The sequence below is a fragment of the Vulpes lagopus genome, chromosome 5 (assembly GCF_018345385.1).
Source record: "Vulpes lagopus strain Blue_001 chromosome 5, ASM1834538v1, whole genome shotgun sequence".
NCBI lineage: Eukaryota > Metazoa > Chordata > Mammalia > Carnivora > Canidae > Vulpes > Vulpes lagopus.
Window position 1 is genome coordinate 4,494,869 of NC_054828.1, and position 26,455 is coordinate 4,521,323.

General features: G+C 52.1%; 1 protein-coding gene across 7 annotated transcripts; it reads right to left on the minus strand.

Moving 5' to 3' along the window:
- Positions 1 to 474: 474 nt before the first annotated feature.
- Positions 475 to 25,649, minus strand: FAM118A (family with sequence similarity 118 member A). 7 transcript variants are annotated; one of them, XR_005987944.1, is made up of 8 exons: positions 25,559 to 25,649; positions 15,814 to 15,869; positions 14,770 to 15,022; positions 11,335 to 11,556; positions 9,068 to 9,196; positions 7,477 to 7,762; positions 4,692 to 5,671; positions 475 to 1,669 (listed from the first exon to the last, which is right to left on the minus strand). XR_005987944.1 is itself a non-coding variant. In XM_041756218.1 (8 exons), the coding sequence occupies exons 1-8, from the start codon at positions 15,858 to 15,860 to the stop codon at positions 1,650 to 1,652; spliced, it is 1,074 nt and encodes a 357-aa protein (XP_041612152.1). In that variant the 5' UTR covers positions 15,861 to 15,869; the 3' UTR covers positions 475 to 1,649. The 7 variants fall into 7 exon arrangements, 2 of the variants coding, with proteins under 2 accessions (XP_041612152.1, XP_041612151.1); XR_005987942.1 differs by having other exon boundaries at positions 14,770 to 15,025; XR_005987946.1 differs by lacking the exon at positions 25,559 to 25,649 and adding an exon at positions 24,995 to 25,529.
- Positions 25,650 to 26,455: the final 806 nt, after the last annotated feature.

The window sequence follows — 26,455 nt, forward strand, 5'->3', positions numbered from 1 at the left end:
ATCCTGTAATCACCCTGAGCCAGTGTTTCTCAGTGATGAAATTATACACAAATGAGTGATGCTCGAATTTTTTCGAACAGATCAATCATGTTGGAATGCATTTGCATCTTAATATAAGCATTAGCAGAACTGACTACATATACCCATTCATTACAGCAAGAAGCCCTCAGATCCTTCAGCATGGCACTCAGCGCTCATCTTGAGCTACTTCTGCGTCTCCAGTATCATCCTGTTCCACATCACTTTTCATGCTTGTCTGCCCTGCATCTAACCAACTTTCAGATGCAAACATTCATCGCTGATTGCACTTTGTAAACGTGTCTTTAAAAAACCAACAAATTCAAATACTTGCTTTTTAAAAAATTCACACACATTCAAGTAGTCATTTGACCTCACAACTGAGAGCTCAGGGCAAACATTCTCATTAACTACATCACACCAAGCTTTGTCATAACTGAAGTTGAGCACACAAAGTTGAAGTTAACATTTTATTGATGACCAGAGTAACATAAAAGATTTTTCATGCTTCAAAAAGAAAGTCTTAAGTGGGTCTCTGGCTTCTCTCTCGAACACAACACATCCTGACCAACTTTGTGTTTCCTGTTCTTAACTTTATACCTGGGAGAGTTCCAGCGCCATCAATGGGGAGTGTCATGAGATTTGGCAAGAAACATCACGTCAAAAATAGCAGCCCCTGCAAGGAGAGCAAGCAGGGTCCGAGAGCACTGCCCCCAGTCCAGCGCTTTCAGCCCCGGCTGACCCTGACGGCTCACACTGCCACAGGCCCTCTACAAGCTCTGCCAGCCTCGCTGCATGCGAACCCCAAGTGGGCCACAGGAAGAGACTTTTAAGAGACAAGAACAGAAAGGTTGGCCCTTACCCCATGGAATAAAAACTCGGAAAGCTTGAAATTTGTAACTAAAATTTGCAAACTTGGTCTTGTGCTCCACATGTAGCTTGGCAGCTGTGAGCCAGCGTGCGGACTCGCCCAGCACCGAGCTGCCCTCTGGGGCTCCTCCACCGCCGTCAGGCCTGCTGTGCTCTGGGGCAGCTCTGGAGCCGAAGTCACTAAAATTAGATTAATTCCAAAGAAGCCCATGAGCTGCTCTTCCTTTTTCAAAACATACCATTCTCAGCAGCAGATGTCGTGCCTCAAAGGAGCACCTGCACACACTTTACTATTTAACAATGCAACAAAAACTTTTAAGTTTTTTTTCTACAGTAACAGAGGTTTCCACATAAAAATTAGAAAATTTTAAGTGTCTAGTTTTTTTTTTCCTCTTTGGCAACTACTGTTGCTTAGACAGTCCTCACCCTCCCCTTTTCATTGACAAAGGGAGTGTGTCGAGCAGGAGCCAGGAGGCCCAGGATCTCCCTCCCCGCTGCTAGTGGTCCCTGAGGTAGGTGTCCGCCGGGCCTCACGGGAACCCTGACGTTCGTGCTTCCCCTCCCGAACAGTCAAACCACACAGTGGAACTTGCACCCAGCCTCCGAGGCCACACAGCCACATGGCTCTTCCAGGGTATGGGATGGTTTCAAAGTGAGAGATCCCACGTGGAATTCTTGAACATTCCTCAGCGTTCGGGTTATGGCACTGTGGTTACAGAAGGCTGGTTTTCACATTGCAGGTTTTATTGGTCCTAAACATTTCAAGACCCTCCAGCATCATCTGTTTCAACAAAATGAAAGGAATACAGAAATGTTAAACTCAGCTTAAAGGAGTATTTGCAAGAGGATCTCCATTTCAGACACTGTTGAGTTTATTTTCCATGCTACACACTTTCAAAGTGACTCCATAATGTTAACAGTAGCCCTTGTTGAGAAATGGCTTTGTGACCTGTACACAACAGCAGAGAATCTGCACCCGTAGATGTGGGTGCCCTTTTCCTTCTGAGAGGACTGGGAGTAGGTGGCTGTCACCAGACAGAGACAATTTCAACCTTCAGATGATAGCCCGCTGGAGAGCAGAGGAGTGTCCACAGCGGGATGGCTGTGCAGGTGACAGCCAGCCCACAGGGACAGCCAGAGCGTGGAACACAAACCCAGAGAGCTTCCTCTAGGGAGACACGACTGCCCAGAGCAGGGGTGCTGGCATCCAGGGGATCCCTGGGGGCCCCACTGGCTCGACTGCCGCTCTCCCCCAAAGCCCCAGCCAGTGAGCCCTCTGCCCCACGTGGGCCGCCCCACATGGGCCACACCACCCGGAGGCAGCCCTGGAGGGGGAGCCGCACGAAGAGCAGCACCACTACGGGCGGAGCATCTCCAGGTCTGCCTTCCTGATTATCACAAGTGACCAAGGAGCCCAGACAGGACAAAAACAAGAGGCAGGAAAGAGCCTAGTGGAAAAAACCACCTGTCCTGGAAGAAACGAGTCAAAGTGCTCATTTCATTTCTTTCATTTTTATTTGGTTACAGATGTCCCTACTGGCTGAATTCAGTCTAAATATTTGCCGAAAGACTTCAAAGAATTGTATTCCAAATGCTGAAGTGGCATTCTCCCCTTACAGGTCTGTGTGCTGAGGACCTGCTGCAGTGGTGGCTCAGTGTCCTTCAGGAAGGCTCACAGACACACCTCCAGCCACCACAGACTCCGTCTCCTGCCACCAGTCCTGCTCGGGCACGACACTGCGCAGCCGCTTTTAAAAACTGCTTTTGTTGTTTGCTTCATTAGGGATCTTTCTATCAATAACAGACTATTTCAACAGCACATGTTCCTTGTGATGTAGAAGGAAAATGCAGCATCGCAGCACTCCTCATACATACCCACTGAGGATTAATTTAAATGTTGAGTAACAAGTACCTGACACTCGATATGCTTTGTAGTCTGAGAATCTCAGTGGGTTCTTAGAGAAGTGTTTAAGAGCATTTTACTTAAGTTTTCTTAGTTAAAGTAGTAAAAAATTAATACTGTTATCTGAAAATCCTCAATCCCAATGTTTTTAGGAATGGAATAGAGTCAGATAACCTGGGAATCTCTAGAGATTTGAAAACATATCACTGTCATGGGAGAAAAAAAAAGATTCTATGAAAGAGAATAAATCAGAAAACAAGAGCTCCCAGAAATTAACATTAAAACTCTCAAAAATTTAACCAGAGACTAGAACATAATTTTGAGAACCGCCCAGAAAGTTTTTGAAAAAATAAAGACTGAAAAACGACAGGAAGACAAGAGAATAAACCAGAAATCAATCAACCGTAAATCAGGACCATGAAGTCAAGGAACAAGGAACAGAGTCGAAAGAAAGTATCAAGGAAACCAGAGTTATCCCAGGACTGGAGACGCAGGGAAAGAATTCAGCAGGGACATAGAAAAGATTTCCACCTAAACACACCTTCATGAAATTTCTGAACATGAGGAAAAAGCTTCCAGATAGGAAAGCAACAGGTTACCCACAGGTCATGGAGACCTGGGTTGGCAACAAACCCTCTTCAACAGAAAACCCGACCCGACCTGTAAGACAGTGGAGTCCCTAGGAAAAGGAAGCAGCAGAAGCCCACGCACCAGCCACACTTGGAGGGTAAGGACCATGAGGGGCCCAGACGCCTGGGCCTCGGGGAGCTGCCCCCCCCCCACGCGGAGTGGGACAGCCCGAGGGGTCATGGCAGGTTGGCCAGGGACAGGAGGGGAGACCCAGGCAGCAGCCTAGGAGGCCAGGAGCGGGGTGGGGGGGCAGATGCGCACGACTCTGCACACAGCCCGGGGCAGAGCAGCAGCAGGCCAGGGTCTCAGGAAGGGGGTAGGCAGTATGACGGACAGAACGAGACATTAGAAACACCGCAAAATGTGATTTTTTTGAACAAGACAAAAAGAAATCTAGAAACTCCTCAAAAACTAAAAAACAACAGCAGTAACTCCAATATGCAACAAGAGAAAAAACGCATTTTCCCTTGATACTGAGAACGTCCTGCAATTGGCACCAATCCCATTAACGCTGCACACAAGACAGAGAACCAAGAAAAAAAATATTTGCCTTCTTTTAACAAAAGTGCTTTTGTTTTCCAACTTTGAGACCCAACCTATGGGCCGACCAGAGGGCTCGCGTGCGCTCGGGCCATGACCACACCCAGCGCAGCCCGCAGAGGAGACACGGCGCAGGGGGTGAGGTGGCTGCGGGGGCTTGACAGGCAGGGCCCAGTGCGGATGCGGGAGTCCCACTCATGACGTGGGCAGCAAAGAGGAGGTGCTGTGGATCCCCGCAGAGGGGACCCCCACATAGAGGACCCCCGGGAGGATGGGCAGGCCGTGAGCAGCACCAGAGCCCCTGTCCCGAGGCCATGGACCGGACCCACTTACATAATCCGTTTAGTAAATCTCAGTCGGTGACAGGGGGAACAAGAAACAGGATTTGAAGTGGTTTTTCTGGAGATGGAGGAGGCCTATAGTCAGGACAGTGGTCAACCCCAGGTGCCAGGGGTGGGGGACAGGCTCCCAACAACACTGCTTGGTGAACTGGACACAATCCGGTGGCAGATGCGCTCTGTGAAATTTGAGGGCTGACCCAAGACTGTGCACCTTGTGTGTGTGTACTTGTTGCATCACATGCCTCCCCAGACATCCAGACGGGCTTCAGGCTGATGCCGGGCGCCACCCCCGTCACCCCCTCCAGGCCCTCCCGACCAAGCACAGGTGAGGAGAGCACCGTGCCCGCAGCCAACCCACAGCAGGCCCCACCACAGGGAAAGCACCATACCGGCGTCGGACTGCCTGGGCCGTTTTGAGACTTCCATTCCGTTCTCTTCCAGCTTCCTCTTGGCGCAGTCCTGACAAGCATTCCCTGAAAGGTGAAAACCTTTACTTACCAGCTGATCTCTTCTAGAATCCACCCTTCAAGGACCAGTTTATAAATCTGACTGCACTGAAGCACTGGCCAACAAGCCCTGCCAGGTGCCACAGATGATGCTTTGTCCAAAAGAGAAGGATGGACCCAGGAGTCACATCTAAGTGACAAAGTGACTCTAATAAAGGTGTCCTTCTGCAGGGAAAGGAGGCAGAAATGGAACACAGAGCACGACGCTTTCAGGGGTCTCTACGCTGAAGCCCATCCACCACGCGCAGGGCACCCGCACCAGACCCGCCGAGGGCGCGGGGCCGGTGCACAGAGGCCCCTCTCCCCCACCGCCTGACCGAAGCGCACAGCCTGCCACCAAGTCCGCTGGGAAGACGCTGGCCGCTCCTGAGCTCGGTCCTATCTTGCGAATTTGTCAACAGCCAGAGTTGAGCCTAGCAGCAAGGACCTTCTCCTTTCCAGCAAGCAGCGCACAGAAAAACTTGATGTGAAAAGGTCAGAACTTTTGCAATAAACATCTCAGAAGGGGCTGGGACAACGCTACTACGCCTTAGACCCCATGGTAAAATAGGACTCTCATTCCAATTGCCCTGCATCTCTCACTTGCGGGACAGTATCGTCAGGTGCCAGCAAGTGACCCCAGTTTACGCTGCCCCTGCCAAAGGGACGCGAGTTTAATCTCTCTACTGTCATGGGGACCGTAGAGGCACAGCCGGCCAACATCTCTGGCGGGGCTGTCTGAATACAGGCTAGGTATTTACTGCGAGAAACTTTCATGATTCTACGATGGCAGGAAGATAATGGAACGTGTAGGCAAAAAACAGGCTGGTAAAAATCAAGATCTGCTTTACCCAACAGTGTGGTGCTGTCCACTCGGTCAGCATCTGGAGAAGAAAGGAAAACAGTCAGCAGAACCCAGACTTCACATGCTCGTCCTCCTCGGGCCAGTGGCAGGGACAGCGGACAGGCCTACTCAGGCAGCGCCACAGCAACTGGGAACCTCAATACCAGCTCTGGGGAGCCGGGGGACCCCGGCCAGCAGGCGGCCCTCCTCTCCTACACCCAGTGTCACTGTGAGGACCGAGGGAGGGGTGGCATGGGCTGGCCTGGCCCACAGGGAGAAAGGGTCCGGGACCCACCATCACTATCATGACCATCATTGCTGGGACACCACCCTCTCCGGTCAAGAGAGGTACTTCAAAAACCTACATACAGGGACCCCTGGGTGGCTCAGCAGTTCAGCACCTGCCTTCGGCTCAGGGCATGATCCTGGAGACCCAGGATCGAGTCCCGCATCGGGCTGCCTGCATGCATCCTGCTTCTCCCTCTGCCTGTGTCTCTCTCATGAATAAATAAAATCTTAAAAAACAAAACAAAAACCTAAGTACAACATCCTTGAAGGACCCGATCACCAATTATAAGTCCAAAAGATCTTTTGGCCCCAAAAGCTTGTCAAATCCTCTCAGCTGCCTGGGCTCGGGAATGGGGCCTCCGCCGGGTTAGGAAGGCACCCAGAGGCACCCTCCGAGGCCCGAGCTCATGTGGGTGTCTGTGAGGCCCTGGTCCTCCGGGGAGCCATGCATGCAGAGGCAGGAGAGGCTGTGGGTCACGTAGGGTAACCTCTGGTCCTCTCCAGAGCTGGGCCCGTGGTCCACTTTGGGACACACTGGATTCCAGTCCCAACTCCAAACTCTCTGAGAGCTACCTGGACAAGTGATTCATCTCTTTGAGTTGGTCCTGCATCTGTCAAATCATCTAGTTTCTGGCCATGGATACTGTCACTGAAAATGAAGGTCAATAACGTAAAACGCAGAGTTTTACGAGTGAGCATCTGTCCCTGCTTCTCCTCCGCCGAGGAAATGGGCTAACGCCCTAACTCTACTTTCCTTCACGGACATGCAACTTAAACTGGTCCACCTGCTAATCACTCGCAATTCTCACTAGGACTAGCGGGGAGAGACAGAGCCGCTGGACCACGTGTGCCTCCGGTCACCTGTGACCCTGGCCCCCAATTCCCCTGCCCAGGGGGTGGGGAGCGGGGCTACGTTCTCACTGTAGTTAAATCCAGCCAGTCCAGACCTTTCCAAGTTTGCCATCATCCATGTTTTAGGACCCCAAACTCAAAGCCATTAACCACCTTATGTCGGGATGACCAATTTAAGACCGGCTCCATTATCGAGGTCATTCCTGACAGGTCCCCAGCAGCTGGGCCAAGGAGACTTATGTGTTGCACGCACCACAATGGGATAAAGATGGTATTTGCAAAAAAGTGTAAAAGTCTTCATGAGATCATTCTGTGCCTCTGCAGTTTTAACTTGTAAAATGCAGTGAGGAGACAGGGTAACTGAGGCTCTGCGCTTCCCAGGGTTTTGGTGTCTCCACTGTGGAGCTGGCGGGGTGTGCCGTCTCCTGGCTAAGGATACCAGAAGCATGGCAAACACTGACTGCCATCAAACAGCTTTAAATGCTCAAGTCCTGTGCAGAGATCACCATCACACTGACTACCTTGACCTTCGATTTTATACACGCATCTTTTTAAAGGTAACTGGAGGGCTGGGGAGCTTAGTGGTATGAAAACTCCATCCCCATTTTATTTTCTGTGTGTAAATTGTATCGCAAAAAAAAAGGAAAAACTGAAAAGAACTCCATTAATGTCGTGCCTGGAAAAAGCAAGAAAGAAATCCCCTACCTGGACTGCGCTGCCTGCAGATCTGAGTGGCAAGGTCCTGCACGTAGCCAGGAAAGTAGTCAAAACAGTCCCCGTAGGACACGACTTTAATCCCATGCAAAAGCATGTCCGCTTGATGCTTAAAGAAATGGTCTTCATTCTCCTTGAGCACAAGCATGTAGTGCTCCAGCTCCACCTTGTTCGGCACTGAGTACAGGAAGAGAGCCTGGAAGATCTGGTCCCGGAGGGTCTCCCCGCAGCCCACAAACAGGAAGGACTTGGTGCGGTACAGGTTCTGGAGGACTTCCTGTGGAAAAGCCAACGAAGAGCCATGGATGCTCACCTGAAAAGTGGTGCAACCCTAGGCCCGAGTGCCAGCTGCATGTCTACGCCTTCAGAACGCTGCTCGGCAATGGGCCCCTTCCACCAGCTACACCAGGGACAGAGCAAGAGGCAGCACACACTCTGCAAGTCAACCCAGTGCAGCACTCAGCAAACAGAGGCCCAAGCTGAGCGGACGTCCCTGCTCAGCACTCGTGGGAGCCCCTTCCTCTCCAAGCCAGGGTAATGGGTACAGCCCCCATCAATGTCCAGTGTCATTGTGCCTCAAAGTAAGGAAAGCCTAATGCCCACCCACCGACCCACCCAGCCATCCTGTGGTGCAGCCTAGCAACTCAAATCTTCGGGAATTATGTACAATTTTAAATTCTTAAAACATGAAATAAAGACATTCCATTTGTTTCTGTTCAGAACTGTGCACATCCAACACTTGGGAATTCATGTGTCTGCATGGATCACAGATGGGAACCAGGGACCGCTGTCAGGAGAACAGGGGTTTTGGGAATGAAGGCAAAAGAGCTGAGGAAGGAGGGGACCCATGACAGTGATCCAAGGGAACAGGCAAAAGGGGCCGGCAAAGATTCAGGGGGTCACTCAGGCACGCAGCAGAGAGTCAGCACTTCAGACATCTGACACCCTAGTGAGAGGGCCAGGGTCCACCCAGCCATTCTCACAGCCTCCCACGAGCATCCCTGACCCCCAGAGGGGCACCAGTCCAGTCACCCATCAGGCCACGCCTGTCCCATGGGCCACAAGCCGGGTCAGCCCAAGGACAGGAGTGCCTGACCCCAAGATCAGCAGGGACTCAGTGAAGGTACAGTGGTTTCTAAATGCACTAATCAAAAACTTCATAGAAAGCTGAAAAGCAGCTTTTCCACACTTCATTTTGTCCAGGATATCAAAACAGCCTCACAGAGAATGAGGTTGTAAAATGAGGTTTCGAAAGCGAGAGAGAAAGACTGCCAAGTGGAGAAAGGAAAGGAGGTGCCTGAAGGAAAACACACGAGGGTAGTGGGGCGGGGGGTGGCCCGAGAGTCCGCACAGATGGTGCAGGGTCCATGGGCCACGCTGGAGGCTTACGGGCACCGTGGAGCACTCAGGACTCACCGTGTGAGCACTGGGCATCCGTGCGAGGTGCCAGCCCCTGGAGATCCAGCTGAGAACAGGGCCAGCTGTGTGCCCCACAGGGCAGGCATGCCTGGAGGCCGGGAGCTACCTGCACTGCCACCAAGTCCCAGGGGACACGACCAAAGCCTAAGGAAGGGGGCCGTACCATGACTTCTGGGTCTTGTGTAACATCTTTATATCCCGATGGATCCAGGACCATCCCACAGGGATCCGTGTACAAGCCATGAATATGAAGAACTCCATACTTGATGTGTCCTCTTGCCCACTGAAGGACCTGTCAGAAATCAAGCCAAGACAAAGGGGAAAACCGGGTATTATTCAAAACAGAAGAGGAAAATACCTAAATTGGATTTGTGGTTTTTTCAAACCTCTTTGGAAAGAATGACAGAGATACTTCACGTCATAGTGCTACACAAAGCCTAAGAGTGATCAGCTGTTGGCGCTGGTGACTCCTGTCACATCAAAGAGGACTGCAGGGGGCAGCCCAGGTGGCTCAGCGGTTTAGCGCTGCCTTCAGCCCAGGGTGTGATCCTGGAGACCCGGGAATGAGTCCCACGTCGGGCTCCCTGCATTGGAGCCTGCTTCTCCCTCTGCCTGTGTCTCTGCCTCTCTCTCTGTGTCTCTCATGAGTAAATAAATAAATAAAATCTTTAAAAAAAAAAAAAAAAGAGGACTGCAGGACAGCCACAGACAGCTGCGAAGAAGCCACCTCCAGCACCCAAGACCAAAACACACGGTCAAGGCTGGTGACTTTAGGGGACTAAGGGGACTTCTAAGTGACACATTGCATTTTAATTACCGCTGTGTATATTAAAATGCAGTTGTGTTTACACCCAGAAAAAAACATATGAAACAAATAATTAGCAAAAAGCTCTATATTGATTTCATTTCAAGATCTAGAATAGAGGTCTTTAAAAAGAGTCACATCAGGGCAGGTGACTCGACAGTTTAGCGCCACCTTCAGCCCAGGGCCTGATCCTGGAGACCTGGAATCAAGTCCCATGTCGGGCTCCCTGCATGGAGCCAGCTTCTCCCTCTGCCTGTGTCTCTGCCTCTCTCTGTCTCTCGTAAGTAAATAAATAAATAAAATCTTAAAAAAAAAAAAAAAGAGGCACATCACACACACCGAATTTTATCCTCATGCCAGGGGCACCTTCACGGTGGCAGGTAGTCCCCACGGTACCAGAAAACTGGACAAACCCCAACGGCTCTACTGGTGCAACCCAGACAGAGGAGCCAGTGGGCACTTCAGCCTCAAGCCCTCAGCAATTTCCAGAGATGCTCTTTACAACAGCAAGCAAGCCTCACAGAGGGGACTAGTGTCACTAACAGCTCAGAAGAGGGTGGGACCCGTGACAGCACCAGCACAGTCCTAGCGGGCTGTCCCTTGGACACACGTGGCCGCCCACCAGACTTGTGCCAAGCTCTGCAGGAAAGCAGCTCCGGGTCTGAACTGGCTGCAGCTGCATACTCACTCTGGGCCTCAAGGGGGCATAATCTCTAGGCCTTAGGTTCCTGCGTGGAGGGCAGGCCTGGCCGAGATCACCCTCAGGGTGCAGACACATGGGGTGGAGGCAGTATCGGTAATGACATAAAATCTTTAAGCAAATATGCAACAGATATAAACATGTCACAAAAGCAATAGTCAATAACACGAAACCATGATCCACCTTAGCAAGGCAAAACCAAAATGTTAAATTTTCACCTATTTTCACTTCAGCGGGGGAAATGTGTTTTGTTTTCTGGTAACACGGTGTGTTCACAAGACGTGGGAGGTGGATACCCTCCCACATAGCTGGTGGGAGGATGAACTCACTCTTTTTCTGGACAGCCAGCTGGTGATTCCTATCATCTAAAATACTCCTGCCCTCTGACCCCACAACTCTTCTAGGAATCTACCCTAAAGAACAGACATGGAAACATAAGGATTTTTACTGCAGCATTACTTACAATCGTGGAAATATGCTAACGATAATAAAGAAAGATTAACGGTTATGTTTCAATGATTAAACTGCTATTTAAAAGCACGCTTTGAAACACAGCTTAAGGACAGCAAAATACTCAAAGTATAATATTAAGGGGAAAAAAAACAAGATAAAAACGTTCCATATGGCATACTCCCAGTTTGTTAACGAAGGGACAGGACCACCCGAACCACGGTGCCAGGACCGGGGGCGACCTTGCTCGTGACTCTTACGGCCCCTACTTCCCACGAGGACTGTGATGAATCCACACAAGAAGCCCTTACGGATGTGCAGGACAGAACACACAACAAAACCAGAGCAGGCAGCAAGACGGGAAGGGCATCACCCCGTGGGAAGCCTGGGCCGCCTCCGAGGCAGTGCAGATCCCCAGCCGGCTCGCACCGCCTCCTCCGTGGCTGCCTCCCGCCCTGGAACCCGTGGGCCGCACCTTCGTCTTGTCCTTCAGGTCCAGAGACTCCATGGGCTTGCTCTGCTGCTGCCCGAAGATCTCCAGCAGGTTGTCATAGTTGGTGGTCAGCACCATGGTGCCCCTCTCCATCAGGCTGAGGATGGACTGCAGCACCAGCGGGTTCTGGATGTGCTGCTCCAGGTTGTCGAAAATCTCCATTAGGCAATCCTGGAAGAAGTTGGGCTTGGTGTCGCCTGTACGCTACGAAGAGGTGGAACAGGAGTTACAAACATCGTCTCTCATCAACCCCTGAGCAGCTAAGCAGTGATACTCTGGGCACCAGCGTTAAAAGAAGGAAACCCCTGACTCATACGAGTTTACTGAAACCCTAGAGGGAGACAGTTCCTGCACAAATACGTAAGTGATTGTCAATAGTGGCAAATGTTATGGGAAAGTAAGAAGAGAAAGGGGGCCAGGTGCTGCTGGGGGCAGAGGGACGACAGGTGGAAGGGAGGGCCTCTGCGAAGGGGCGTTTGAGCAGAGCTGAGGAAATGAGGGGCCTCTGGAGAGCGTGTCCCAGGCAGAGGAAGGAGCAGGTGCAAAGGCACTGAGGTAGCAACAGCACGGGTAGATCCAAGGGTGTGCAAGGGGCCCCTGTCGCAGGGCGAGAGCATGGCTAAGGTCAGCAGGTGAGGTGACCCAGAACCAGATCACGTGAGGCTCTGATGACCTCAGAGCGTAGGAAAGACTTCAGATTCCCCCCGAGAGTGCGGCAGGGGTACTGGTTTGTCTTTCTTGCTGGTAGAGGAAAAGTGTATCTTAATGGCATCTGCAGTTAGGTGCAAGGCAGTGGGGTTGACAGCGAGTGCGGAGGGATTCGATGGCTGGAGAGCGAGAGCCGGCCCCTGGATGGAGCAGCCACGGTCTCAGAGGTCACTCGTGGCCTGCACGAGAGCTGCTTCAGTGGAGCGGTGGGGCCAAGCCTGGCTGGGATGGGCTCAGGAGGAGACGTAAGCAACTGGCAGCAGCAAATACGCAGAGTGCTTCTGAACAACTCTGAAGCTGTGAAGGGGAGCAGAGGCCTGGGGCGGTGGCTAGTACCTGGGGGGCAGGAGGTGTCGTGCACGCCAGTAAAACTGAACCTCCCCCAGGCATTCCATGAGCACCAGCTGCAGGGTCAGCAGGGCCAGGACTTTTGCATCACCACCAAATCCCTCAGCCTGCCCTCGGGACCGTCCATCAGAAGTCACCCACACACACACCCACTGTACCATCTGGCTCTGTGGATGTCACAGGCCACAAGACCCTCCTGTGAGCACTCGTGGCTCCCAGCCAGCACTTTTCTGACAGTTGTTATCTCCCCAATCCCGGAAACCCTTCCTCTGTTCCCAGTGGGTCCATCGTCAGTAAACCCCCACATCATCCTCCTTCTGCCACTGAAAAGCTGTCCCTCGCTGTCCCTGAGGCCCTCACACTCGCTGGGCCTGGGGAGATGGGGAAATGGCTCGCCGTCAGGTCACAGTGTCTGCTGATTTATTCATCCACTGAGATGACCCGTTTTGCATCGCGGCCTTTCCTCCACTGGCCTTATCCCATCTCTGCCAACCAGCCTACCATCACATCCCAAACCTGACACTATTAGGAGCAGGACCCTTCCAGAACTTCTGGCCCAGGCTCCCACTGTCTGACCCTGCAGCCCCAACTCCCAAGGCAGCACACCACCAGCTGGGTTACAGGTACCCCGAGTCTGCCCCCCTGCCGACCTAACTCCTCCCACTCAGCAGCTTACACTCGCGATTTTTAGAATTTTTATCACTGCAACTACCTCCTTGAATAAGCTTCCAACCTTGCTGACCTCTTCCTGTGCTTTGCTGGATTTCCTGGCAACTTGGATACGACCCCTCTTCCCCCCACCACATTCCCACACCCGTTCTCAGCTGCTCAGCATGGTGGGGGGGACACAGTCGTTCCGATTGGCCTCACTTTAAGTCCTTATGAAGTTTTACAAAATACACACGTGAAGAGTAAGTCTCCACGAAGGTGGGCGCTCTAAGTGGGTTAAATGAGCGTCCACCTCGCTGGCCTCTCTCCACACGAACGACCTCACCTGACGGTGCCCCTGGCACTGCCCAGCACTCCTACACCTCTCTGTCCACGGACGCAGCCCCCTCCTCCTAGGACAGGGCTCAGCAACCCTGTCCATAAAGGACCAGAGAGCCACTGTTTTAGAACATGGGCCTCACAGTCTCTGCCACAACTACTCAACTGCCCCACACACGATATGCAAACGATCCGTGTGGCTGTGGACCAGTAACTTCATTTACAAAATGGGCGGCGGGCCAGGTTTGGCCAGGACTGCAACTGGCCAGCCCTGGCCCAGATCCAAGTGGCCCAGTATTAATAGAACACCCCCCTGTGGGATAGCTGCCCCACTGAAAACCCTTCCCAGGCTCTGGAAAGCCGGGCAGGACCATGTGTAACCTGGCAGTGGGAGATGTGGCTCCCTGTCAGGCCCTTGAGGGGAGGAGGCAGGAGCTCACCTCATTTCCCCCCAGCTGGATGGTGAAGACGGCAGCGCAGCAGGACAGGGCCTGGGCCCCCAACACTGGCACGCCACCTGCTCTACCGGGCTGCCGGCCCAGATTTTTATGTGAGAAATAAAAACGTGATCATCTGCAAGCCAAGCTGGGGTGTCTACAGCAGCTAAACGCTTCCAGTCTCCCCAGGGACCCCAAAGACACCTTTTCATGCTTTCTGTGCAACACCTCCAAAGCTTTCCCCCACCCCAACCCTCAGAGGATGGCTGTGCTTTAATAGATACTCAAGTAGCGAGAAGAAACCTGCCGCGAGCCTCTACCACATTATGTAGCTTCCAGCGTCTACACCAGTCCACACGGCTGACCTGGCCAAGCAGCGGCTGACAGCAGACCCCACACCTGCGCCAGCGCCTGATTTGAGGGCATCCCTCGGCAATGGCCCCCTGTTCCACCCTTCCTCTCTACTAGACCACTTCCACCTGCCGAGGAAGCCGCTCTACCTTTTCCTATCTTCAAAAGTTGGCAGGAACCACTTGTCATCTGAAGATACATGGCTGGCCCACTTAAACCAAAATACACCTCAAGGATACCACTCCGCGGAGTACGAAATCCTAAGGCTTGTCCCTATTGCGGCATGACGACATCCCAGAGCCCGTCCCAGATGCCCCACGTGGATTCAGGCCCGAGCTAGCACACACTCCTTGAGGAGCCCCACCGTGCGCCTGGCATCACCACTGCTACGAGAGGTGCTATGCTAGTGGACCAGAAGCTTCTGGCCCAGCAGCCTCACTCTGCCGAGAACTAAACATGACATAGGCTTAAAGAAATGTCCACGTTAGGGTCCCAGGTCGGGAGCACGTGGTCCCAACCCGGCCACAGGTTCAGAGAACCATGCTACCCCAGGGAAACCCAAAGTGCCTGTCTGAAAAAGACTTACAGGTGACATCTTCCGGATCAGATCATGGGCGACCACCAGCAGGTCCCGGTCCTTCGTCACTTTCCTGCGGAACTCCGCGACGTCCCCCGGGTGAAGCACCTCCAGCTGCTCAGCAGCCTCGATGACTGCCTCAATGCAGCTCCTCCACGAGCAGAGGGCTGGGATTCCCGGCGCCACCGCGGCGCTGACGCCTGTCCCAATGACCAGCAGCAGCTCCTGGGGCTGCTTCCGGATGAGGCTTTTCAGAAACTTTCTACTTAAAACAACAGAAAGAACAGAAGTCAATGTGGAAAGTACTGCACCCATGGAGGAAAATGGTGTCTAGGAATATCTACGAATTGTGAGGTCAGACGGACCACAGGCCCCCTGCCCCCACTCACACCACCAGAAGACAGAGCCTGCACGTTATTCTTTTTTGTGTATTTATTTTACACGTCCTATCCTCATTCCTGGGACCCGGGGACAGTTGTGTCTTATTCATCTTGAGTCCCCCATGGTGTGAAGCACACATTTAAGTGATATATATGTGAACAAAAAGCTAGCAGTTTTAATTCCTTTGAAGCTGCCAAGAGCCTGTAAATACTAACCACAATGACAAAAACGATCCCTGCTTGCAGTGCCAGGTAAGAAACTTCCCAGCCAGAGCTGGTTTTCTGCCTCTTACACACCGCAGCCCCTCCCAAGCTAACACTTCCTCATCTAGCATCACTTTGAACAAGCACGACTCGTACTTCACTGGGGGTCAAAGAGTGCTCTCCAGTGAAGCATGGCACCCCAGTCCCCGAGGTGACCCTGGGATCACTCGTTGCTTGGTTTGGAGACCAGGTTACAGTCGTTTCCTTATGCAAAGAGGAAACTACCTTCTGGAACGTTTCTTACATCGCAGTGAAGGCTGGCCGCACAGCCCCCGCAACGTTCCCTCCTGACACAAGGTTCCGCTTCCACATTTGCTTCTGCAGGTGGCAGGTTAAATATAAATGACACCTCAGGAGACGTGTGACAGAGGCTATCTACCTGCGTGAAGATGTGGCTGACTTTATTTACCTTGACTTTTGTTCACTTCTGTTTGTTGTCTTTTCCACTGGATCCATCTGTAAATCCTAAAGAGAAACATTAGAAGTGACTTCCGTTTCCCAGATAGAAGTTCTTTTATTAGTACATGGAAGAGAGTTCAAGCTGGAATTAAAATCAAAGGTCCTGGATCCTTATTTTTTTTTTTAATTTTTATTTATTTATGATAGTCACACACACAGAGAGAGAGAGAGAGAGAGAGGAGAGAGAGAGAGAGAGAGAGAGAGAGAGAGAGAGGCAGAGGGAGAAGCAGGCTCCATGCACTGGGAGCCCGACGTGGGACTCGATCCCAGGTCTCCAGGATCGTGCCCTGGGCCAAAGGCAGGTGCTAAACCGCTGCGCCACCCAGGGATCCCCTGGATCCTTATTTAAATTAGAAGGCCTAAAAAATGTCATAGACAAAACACATACTTCCCTAATGTTTCCTAAACCACGGTTCCCACCACCCAGGCCAGGCAAAGCCTCCTATTCAGATTCCCCGTAGCTCCACGCCAGACAGAAAGGGAACGAAAGTTCACACACACCCACCTAGACGGTGCAGTGGGCTCAGGGGTGGGTGTCCCCTTGCCGCCCCCTTTATGACTCTGCTTCCAGTTGACATGGACACAAATGACTTATCACAGAAGGAAGAAGGGCAAGTGGCCCAACAGAGCAGAGCCAGGAAGCAGTTTCTTAGGGGGGAGGCACAGACATGCTCTGCAGGGGGCAGTGCCCTAGTGCAAGGGAGCCCAGCCCCCTCAGCAAGTCTTCCCAGGCTCCAGCCCGCTCGGCCGTGCTGAAAGCCAGTCCACAAAAAATTATCTAAATAAAAGGTCAATTCTTAGCTTTACATAAAACAAGAATCTTAAACCAGCTAGGTCTCTATTGCCGAACTACCTCCATGTTCTACAAATTTTGCAGAATCACTTTACCCCAATTCCAGAATATTTACTGTAAACAAGGAAACATAAAAATAAAGTTTAAAAAGCCCATAAACCACTACCTCAGCACGAACTGCTGCGAACAGGTATATATTGCCTTCTAGATGTTTTACATTTTCCTCTCGTTGGAGTCCAAAAGCCATAACCTACTGTTTTCCATGCATTATAATCAAAGCATCTTCCTGACAACCATCTTTGTGCGCAAAGATTTTTTATCTATTTTGGAATTATTTAGGAGAGATTTTTTGAGAAGTGGAATTGCTGAGTTAAGGAATATAAACACTGTAAAATACTTGAAAACATACTGGCAAACTACCTCTCAGAAAAGCAAGTCAGCAGAATATGTGAGTGCCTGCTTCACCAGATCCTAACCAGCCCTGACGGAAATCCGCCTTTTTACATGTGTAGTCTTGTCTTTTTTAATCTCAGTTAGAACCAGGTCACCAAAAATAATTTCCCAGGGTAAGTAAACAGGCTTAATCTCCCTGTAAGGATCATTAGATTTTAGAGCTAAATGGGATCCTCAGAGTATCCCCTGACAATGCACACACAATGTAGGCGCCTGGATGCCTCCTCCCACCCCACCCCGCCCTACCCTACCCCGCCTCGCCCCACCCCACCCTGGGGAAAGGGTTCAGATTCCTTTAAACTCCCAATGGTGTCTGTGACCTTTCCCCAAATGTTAAGAAATCGTAGTACACGGGCAAGAAAAATGCTGCTCACAGATGCCTGTCATCTGTCCAGGGAGAGGCTGGCAAAGTCAGGGCTGGTTCTCCGCCTTCACTCCATCTTCCTTCCACTACAAAGTTACTATCAGGGGATCCCTGGGGTGGCTCAGCGGTTTAGCGCCTGCCTTCAGCCCAGGGCGTGATCCTGGGGTCCCGGGATTGAGTCCCTGGGGTCCTGGGATGGAGTCCCACATCAGGCTCCCTGTATGGAGCCTGCTTCTCTCCTTCTGCCTGTGTCTCTGCCTCTCTCTCTCTCTGTGTCTATCATGAATAAATAAATAAAATCTTAAAAAAAAAAAAAGTTACTATCAGAGCCATCAAAGTCAAATCTTTTTTTTAACCTACTAGATATTTTCTAAGGAAAGTAACATACTGGGGCTTTCCACTCTATTTGGACACCCTGGATCCCAGCCCTGAGATTTCAATGGCTGACCTAACTGTTCACCAATCCTGTTTTAACATCTATAAAATATGAAATGTGGCTAACTGACCCAAGTTTTGAAAGCTTGAGAATCTCTCATATGAAAGGAGCTCTGGAAGCTCAATTTGCTGAGTCAAACAGCTCAGGCTCTGACCTGCCAATGAGGCAGCTTTCCTAACCTCCCACTTCAGGATGGAACTTGAGACTCATTCCTACTCAATCCTATTGGACAACTTAGTAGGAGATGCTTATCAGTTGACTAATCCAATGGCCTCCCGCCCCTGCCTCCCAAAATAATGCACATCCCTTTGACACAGTTACTCCTGGGAAGAAGCCTCTTATCTTAGCCTCCTCTACATAACATCTTAAGAGTAATCTTTAAGCAGTCACTGGTCAACCAAAGACTTAAGAAATGCCCCAATCTCTTTCCATGGTAAAGACTTTTACAAATCTACCTGTAGTTCTTTCAATTCTTGTGCAACTGCTTGTACCCGCACAAACTGGAAACCCAAACACTGCATTTACACATCTGCAAAACAGTATGGACAATTTAAACTTCGGTGGACAAGATTTAACTCCCAAATTACATGATTTCAAAGTTTTCCAAAGGAATTCATCCCTGTAAATACTGAACACTTACACACAACAGATTCCCAGCTCGCCCTCCAAACCATTCTGCTGCTGGTCCAGATGCTCAAACCTCCTTCTCTGTCTGAGCCTGATCAAAGTCAGGAGCTGGCCCCTCAGCGCCTCAACCGAATCCCAGGCTCCAGCTTCAACAGGCAGATAGATGTGCCTCTAGACTTCCACACCTCTGTGCATCTTTAAGAAGCAAAGTAGCCAACAGGGAAGTCCCCAATTATATGAAGACTCCACACAAGCACTGTGATGAGCTGCACAGCTGCCCATATTTAGACATCGACGGCTCATTCTAACGCTGCAGGCTGGAGATACGACCTCACTTCCTGTTCTTTCGGCAGAGTACTCATCAGAGCCAAATCTCACCAGAATCTGGAGAGTACCCCCAAATCTCCTTCTTCTCACACCAAGGGCCAAGTAGGAGATTTCCAAAGCAACTAGTGCCAGATCCTAGAAGTTCCGGCAGGATGGCAAGCCCCAGCTGGTCTGCTCCCATGCTCAACACCACTCTTCTAAACCAATCGGATTCCAGACAGCAGCAACAAAAGCCTTCCGAGACCTTTGAGAAGCTGCATCTTTTGGTTTCCTTGGTGACCATGCCGTCACCACAGTGTGTAGGCCCAAAGCCAAGTCATCATAGCAACCTTTTTTTTTTTTCAAGGACCTATCAGCATTTCCTAAAAGCAAACTCTGGCCCAATACAGATCTGTAGAAGCAGTTCCTGTCCTTTTCATCTAAAGCCAGGAATAAAAGTCTTCACAGGATGTCTTCTGCTTAAAATCTGAGATCATGAGTATTTTATGAACTAGCTTCAGAGTAGCCAGAGACTGCCAGCATCCAACACAAAATAAATGTTCACCACATTGGGTCCAATGCAAGAGAATCAACTATGAACATGGCCCTTGTTATTTACAACTAGCAAGACAAAGTCCCCTCCCAACTCCCTAACCCCACTGTGCCAGATGGTTCATGACCTTCCCCTGCCATCATCCTTCCTGACCATGCCTACATAGAGGCCCCACAATTCTAACTCTGGACTCATTGTGTGACTTCTCCAGCCAACAGGAGATGGGAGGGCAGGCAAGCAAGCATTTCTTAAGAGCTTTGACTCTGGAGCCAGCCCTCTTAGAACTCGGGCCTGCAATGCACAGTCTAGCCTCCTGGGAGGCTGAGGCACACCATCCAACTATCCAGCACCCGTCCACCCAACACATCAAAGGTTACCTGGAGCTATTTGGTGCCGGCCAAACAGCCAGATCACGAGAGATTGCAGTGAGGCCAGCTGAAGACCTGCTGGAGCAGGCTCGGACGCCAATCTGCAGAACCGACCTTTGTTGGAATTACCTCACTGTTCTCCACTGCTAGGAAGGGCACAGGGATGGAAAAGGCAAAAGGGTCAAGAGAAGGAAAAAAGAATGGATCAAGGAGTGTTCCAATCATAGTTTTGAGGGGGAGGGATAAAATGTCAAGAATAGTCTTTATGAAATTAGCATAACAAAAAACTTACTGAAACAAATTATTTTCTATTATAAACTACACTTTCCTTTTACAAGCACAAACCACAAATGAGAATCTGTGGGGTCCTCAAAAGTATCCTTAGGAAAACCTCTTCACTTCTCTCTATAAATGAATGATATGCGTTTGGCGCAGCATAAGAGCAGAGAGATGAGAGCTCTCAGTGAAGAGGGATGTACACTCAAAATATATTCCTCTCACACAGCAGGGGAAGGGAAGATGCAAGTATCTGTCAAGGTTTCCTAAAGCTGGCTTCTCCCCTCACCTGTAGCCGACCCACAGTCATGGAATGAGGTGCTCCCTGGACATGTGGAAATACATGACTGGCAGCAGGGCAAGGCCTGGGTATTAGGTACTAGCCACAGTCAGGCCCTGCCGCTGTTACAAAGTAACCCAGGCTGAGAAATCATGTATAAATGTGCTGCTCGCAAAGACAGAGACTCGGAAATGGAGTTGACCCTTGAACAATGGGGAGGAGGGACGGGTTAGAGGCACCCTGTATGCTTGAAAAGCTGCGTCTAACTTTTGACTCCCCAAAACTATAATAATAGAAAGAGCCACAAAGTTTGCAGAGAGATGAACCGTTCACGGGGAGATTAGTGCACACATCATTTCAGGCAGATACGGGCAGTTCTTGAACTCGCCACAAGAGCAATAGGAAGCAGCCACCTAATAAGGACAGTACAGTATCCCTGCAGTGCATTCGATGCAGTTACAGTTAATACTGCATCTCTATTTACATTCTCTTGACCAAGAATGAAGTCCTAAGTCTGTAAGTTTTGATGAATTTTGACTTCTTTTATAATAGATTTGTGTATCCTTTATGGTGGTAAATGACAAAATAGACTAGTATCTACAACTATTTTATGCATTCATGACATATCTCTCTCTGAATTTTTTTAGTTCAAGGCTTTGCAGCTTGTCTGTTTTTTTCAAACTGTCACAAATCTCAAAAGGAATTTCCAATGTATTTACTGAAAACAAACTGCGTGTAAGTGGACCCACACAGTTCAAACCTGTGTTGTTCAAGGGTCAACTGTATTAGTATTAAGTGTAATCCACAGCATCAGTGTGGTTCCTAAGGACTGGAAAATCCTAAGAGGAGGCCAAAACCTAGCCATTGTACTCTGGCTACACTCAAGGCAAGCCTGGAAGCCATAAAGCAAGCGCTTCCCAGTGCGTCTCCACCTATGGGCACACTACAGCAGCTACCAAAGCTCTTGACGCAAACACTGGTATTTAATACTGTCCTCTCCTTTTACTCTGATGTCATTCCCACAAACTGCCTTTTTCACAGCAACCTGGCTCCGCATGCAGACGTGGGGGTGGTGGACGCAAAAGCAGAAATCACTGGGTAACAAAAGTTTTCAAGTACATCTGACGGCCATACTTCTAACCACAAATGAATCATCTGGGAGTGATAAATGTGCTTCTGGTGAGTTTGATTAGCATGACTAAGTTCGCCTGACGTGGAAACAAGGTGCGAATGGACAGCAAACTTCCAGAACTACAAGAGGCTTAGCCCTGAGACCACAGCAACCCCAATATGGGGGCAGCCCTGGAGCCGCTACAGAGAAAACACAAGATCTGGGCTTAAGAAAATGCCACCACTTCAGGAGCAGGGGCCATCTCTCTGTGAACCTGTGTTTCCAAACGTGTCAGCTGGGAATTCCACCTCCCACACCGCTCACTGTTGCACAAACTTCAGTTGAGGCAAAGACCAAAAAGGTTCTTGATCGGCTGTAAAGCGTTGATCACCATAAACCACCGCGGCAGCAGCTGGCTGCCCTCAGCATCAGGGGGCTCCCAGCTCAAGGCTCTGGTTTCCAAGGCGGCAAGCACAACCACACACTCACTTAGCCACAGTTCTGGTCAAACTTCCTCCCAGCCATTACTAACAAGGGGTCTTTACAATGAATGTTTTTTCTTCATTTTACAGAAAACACAGAACTTTGATTTGAACACCTGACACTAAACCAATCTTTTTTTAAATGTGGTCAAAATAAATTAACAACAGAAAAAAATGCATCTTGTTAGCAGTTATAATGCATTCGTTTGCATTTTTAACAGTTATAATGCCTCTAGCGTTGCCTGGGCATATACCCCAAAGGAAGACAAGAAAACCCACCACTCATAAAAAACGTGAACGTCACAGTTTGGTTCAAATGGCAACATTCGTTAGTGACATTTTCTGTACCCTTACTAGATTCAGGGGAAAGTACTTCACGTGCATCATCTCACTTCATCCCATCAGTAACCCGGCGAAGTGCTCACTACTATGGCCCCTCATCGGGCGAGGCAACAGTAAACCTTTCCCAGAGACCGGTCACCATGGTGAATACAGGCCTGTGCATTTTCTCCTGACTTGGGCCCAGCTCAGGATGGCAAACATACCTGACGTTTTATCGTGAACCCTGGCAACCTCTGAAGTGTTTGCTGTTTTAGTTTGTCCATCAGACGAGATGCGTCAAATTAACTCAAATAGACACGTTACTTAATGATAAGCCAATAACGATAAGATACACACCCACAAAGGCCAAAGGCAGGCTGAACCACCGGCATTGAGCCATCCCAAGAAAAATAAGAGATGTTCTAGAAAGTAAACCTCTAATGAGATGTGACACTACAGAATTCTAGAGCTGGGGGGATCCAAAAGGTTATGGGATGCCAGATGCCCTAATTTTAGAGAAGTGAAAATGAAGACTCTGGGAGGTAGTGACTTAGTTCCTCTCCCCCTCTCCAGCCCCCCACCGAGGACTAAGGGGCAAGCTAGAAAATTGCTCCTGCCTCATGGCCCCTGACCTTGCATCCTGGGGCATTACCTGCTCCCCCATGGGAGCAAAGCTTCATCTCAAGTACTCACTGCATCTAAGACACCTTTTGTACCACCAACTCCTCACAGGTAACAAGCCACAGTGTCTAGCTGACCTGCAGTTTCACCTGCTTTCTTAGCTCACTTTCCAGAAATGCTAAGAGCAACGGCCGCCGTGATGAAGGTCTAAGAGGCAGCAGGAAGAAGCTGCAGGCAAAAGCAGCAGCTCCCAACAGTTTTCTGTTTGGTCTAGGCTGGCTCACCACCCCACAGTTCACACAGACTTCGGCCTGGGCAGACCAGACCCGGAGCACTGGGCAGAAACCAGGGCCGCCTCAAAAGGACTTCTGTCTCCGGGCAAGGAGAGGCTCCAGGCTCCTGGCAGGGAGGAAACAGGGTCTGTGGAAAGAGCCCAGCCCGAGGAGTTCCACACCCCACTCTGGTTGTACTACTTAACATGGGGATAGGTTACTTACTCTGGGTCTCTATTTCCTTTATCTGTAAAAAAGGAATCCTATGTCATGTCTCCTAGGGTTGCTGGAAACATTAAAGGTAACACTTAAAAGAACACAGACTAGAACAGTATGCTTCCCACTACACCCTGCATGTGACTGGCTGCCCTTCCTGGATTTAATTAGTTAAAATTAAATAAATCTACAAATCCAGTTCTTCAGTCCCACCAGCCTTATTTTAAGTGCCTGATAGGTGCACGGGGCTAGTGCCTTGCAGAGCACGGATGCCGAACATTTTCACCACCACGTGAAATTCCAGGCCACCACCTGTGTCCTCCTGAGAGCCACCCTGCCTCCAGTCCCACACAGTCTCCAGAGAACAGGACCCATCCGAACTTGCCTCTCGTTCACGGACTTCCCATCTCTTCAGGGCTCCTAAGTCCAAAGTCCAAACTCCAAACCCTGTATCCTATTCCATCTCCAAGAACCTGCTTCTTCACACTGCCTCCTCTCCCACCCCATGCCATGTGTGCATCTCCTGTGTGGTGCTGGGCTCCCACCCCAATGCAGTGACCCCGAAGCCCCAGAGACCACCCACCTTTTGAGGAAAAGGACAAAACCTCTCCTACTGGGACTACTAAGTTCCAAAGTCCATTTCCAGGCAGGAAAGTGTAGGCTCAGACAGGAAAGAGCTGAACGGCAGTCTCTGGGGTCTAGCCTTGAGAGGCCCAGCCAAGGTCTCCACTGCCCCCACCCTGGTCCGGGACCCCTCGATCCCTCACCTCGCTTCCTCCCGCTGCAACAGCCAGTGATTGCTATAAACACAAAAACCATTCCACTCCCCTAAACCCCTCAGCGGGCCCTGACTCCGTGCCTGCATCCTGATCCCCCCTGCCCACCCTCTTCTTTACCACTCTGCGTCCCAAACCCTGCACTCTGCCAAACTTCCCGATTTCCCCATTCTGGTCTCCCTGGAATCTCCCTCAGTCCTCCCCACTGACCAACTCCTGCCTTCCTTCAGCCCTGAGCCCCGTCACTGTCTCCTCCCACGATAGGAGCAGCCGCAATTCAAGAAAGGAGCAAGGGCATGAGTCTCAGGGAACAAAGCTGGATTCACCCCACTTATGAGTCCCACCCTGATGACCTTTCTGTTAAGGCAGCAGTACATCTGCAGCCGTCCCCTGGGATGGCTCTCGGCTCCAGCCACCCCTGCTTCCAAAATCCGCTGTGCTTGGTGGCAACACCGCTCTGTGTTTTCACACACAGTCCCCTTCCCAGGACTGGGGCAAACTTCTCAACCTCAACCTTCAAGATCAGCACACCGGTTACCGTGGGCCTCCCTCCCCTCTTGAGGGAGCTCTCCCCAACACCACTTCCTGAGAATCAGGCTCCCACCTCAGCTGGGCTCAAGGCCTATGTGGTGATCATTGCCCCAAGGAACCACCTGCTTGCTTCACGGTCCTCCCCCAGGTGACCCTGCCCACATGCGGCCCTGAGAGCAAGGACTCCGGCATCTCTGGTTCCGGCACCAATTCCTGGAAACTACTGGGCATTCAAAAAAAAATAATAATAATAATAATAATATATACATATATATGTTAATTCCACAAATGAAAAAATTAAGCCAAGGAGACAACCTCAGAGCCCCATCTGCTCCAACTCCCCACCTGCGCGGCTGCCCCTCCCTCCGCGACCTCAGATGGCTTCTCTAGACTCTTCGGGGCCACAGGAGTCTCGGCAACAGCATTAAAAGTTAATCACTGTGGCTGCTCGGGCCTCAGGCAGCAGTGAACACAAATGGAAACGTGGGCGCCGAGGTCACAGGCCCGGAGGGGCTGCAAGGGGTCGTCAGCCGCCCCAGCAGCCGCCCCGACTCCACCGTAGCATGGGGGGGGCACCGGACGCGGAGCAGGTGACAGGTGACAGAGGAGGTGCGGGCCCGGGTCGCGGGAGGGCGCCGAGGGCCTGCGCGCCGGGCGGTGACCCGGGCGGGCTCAGGGGGCCCCGGGCGGCCTCGGGGTTCCTCGGGGGTCCCCGGCGTCCGGGAATCCTGAGGCTCTGCGGCCCCGCGGTCCTGGGAGCGGCAGGGATCGGGGAGGCCAGGGGCTGCCACGGGCCTCGGGGCGGGGGGCCCGTAACGGCGTGGAGGGGTCTCGGGGCCCGCGGGGGCTCTGGGCCCGCCCCCGCCCCCCGCCCCCCGCCCCCCGGGCCCCTCACCGCGGGCGCCTCACCTGCGGGCCCGGCTCCCGCCGCCGCCTCCCGCTCAGCGGTGCACCGCGATCCCGGGCTCCGGGCGGCCGCGCGCTCCCCGGCTGGGCGGGGCCGGCGGCGGCGAGGGCTGCGCGCGCAGCCCGGGGGCGGGGCGGGGCGGGGACCCGGGGCGGGAGCCGCCGCCTCCCGGTGAGCGGCCGCCGCGCCGCCGCCAAGCCTTCCCCGCCCCGAGCCCAACGGCCCCGCGGACGCACAAGCCCCGCCCCGTGGGCCCGCCCCCGGCTCTCCGGCGCAGACGCGGTGGGGGACGCGCGGAGCGCTCGCGCCTTCGAACCCGCGGGTCTGCGCGTCCTCGCTGCTCCCGTCGGGAAAATGGGCGCAGGCGCACTCTGCGGGGACCCGGGGAGCGACTCCGTGCGCCCGGAAATGCCCGACGCTGCGGGTGCCTGTGCGTGTGCGCGCGCCTCCCGCGGTCAGGCCTCCCCTCCGCGCCATGACCCCCAGACCCCCGGTACCGCCCTCCGCACCCTGACCCCCGGAGCCCCCCTCCACACCCTGACCCCCGGAGCCCCCCTCCGCGCCCGGACCCCGGAGCCCCCCTCCACACCCTGACCCCCGGAACCCCCCTCCGAGCCCGGACCCCGGAGCCCCCCTCCACACCCGGACCCCGGAGCCCCCCTCCACGCCCTGACCCCCGGTGCCCCCCTCCGCACCCTGACCCCCGGAACCCCCCTCCGAGCCCGGACCCCGGAGCCCCCCTCCACACCCGCTCCCCGAAACCCCCCCTCCACGCCCTGACCTCCTGAACCCCCCTCCGCGCCCGGACCCCGGAACCCCCCTCCACGCCCAGACCCCGGAACCCCCCCTCCATGCCCTGACCTCCGGAGCCCCCCTCCACACCCGGACCCCGGAACCCC

Coding starts and splice junctions, on each gene's coding strand:
- FAM118A (XM_041756217.1), bottom strand. CDS start 15,860: ATGGATCCAGTGGAAAAGACAACAAACAGAAGTGAACAAAAGTCAAG. Junction 15,026..15,813: donor AGAAGTGAACAAAAGTCAAG/GTAAATAAAGTC, acceptor TGTTGTTTTAAG/TAGAAAGTTTCTGAAAAGCC. Junction 1,670..4,691: donor GCCCAGGCAGTCCGACGCCG/GTATGGTGCTTT, acceptor TTGTTGAAACAG/ATGATGCTGGAGGGTCTTGA.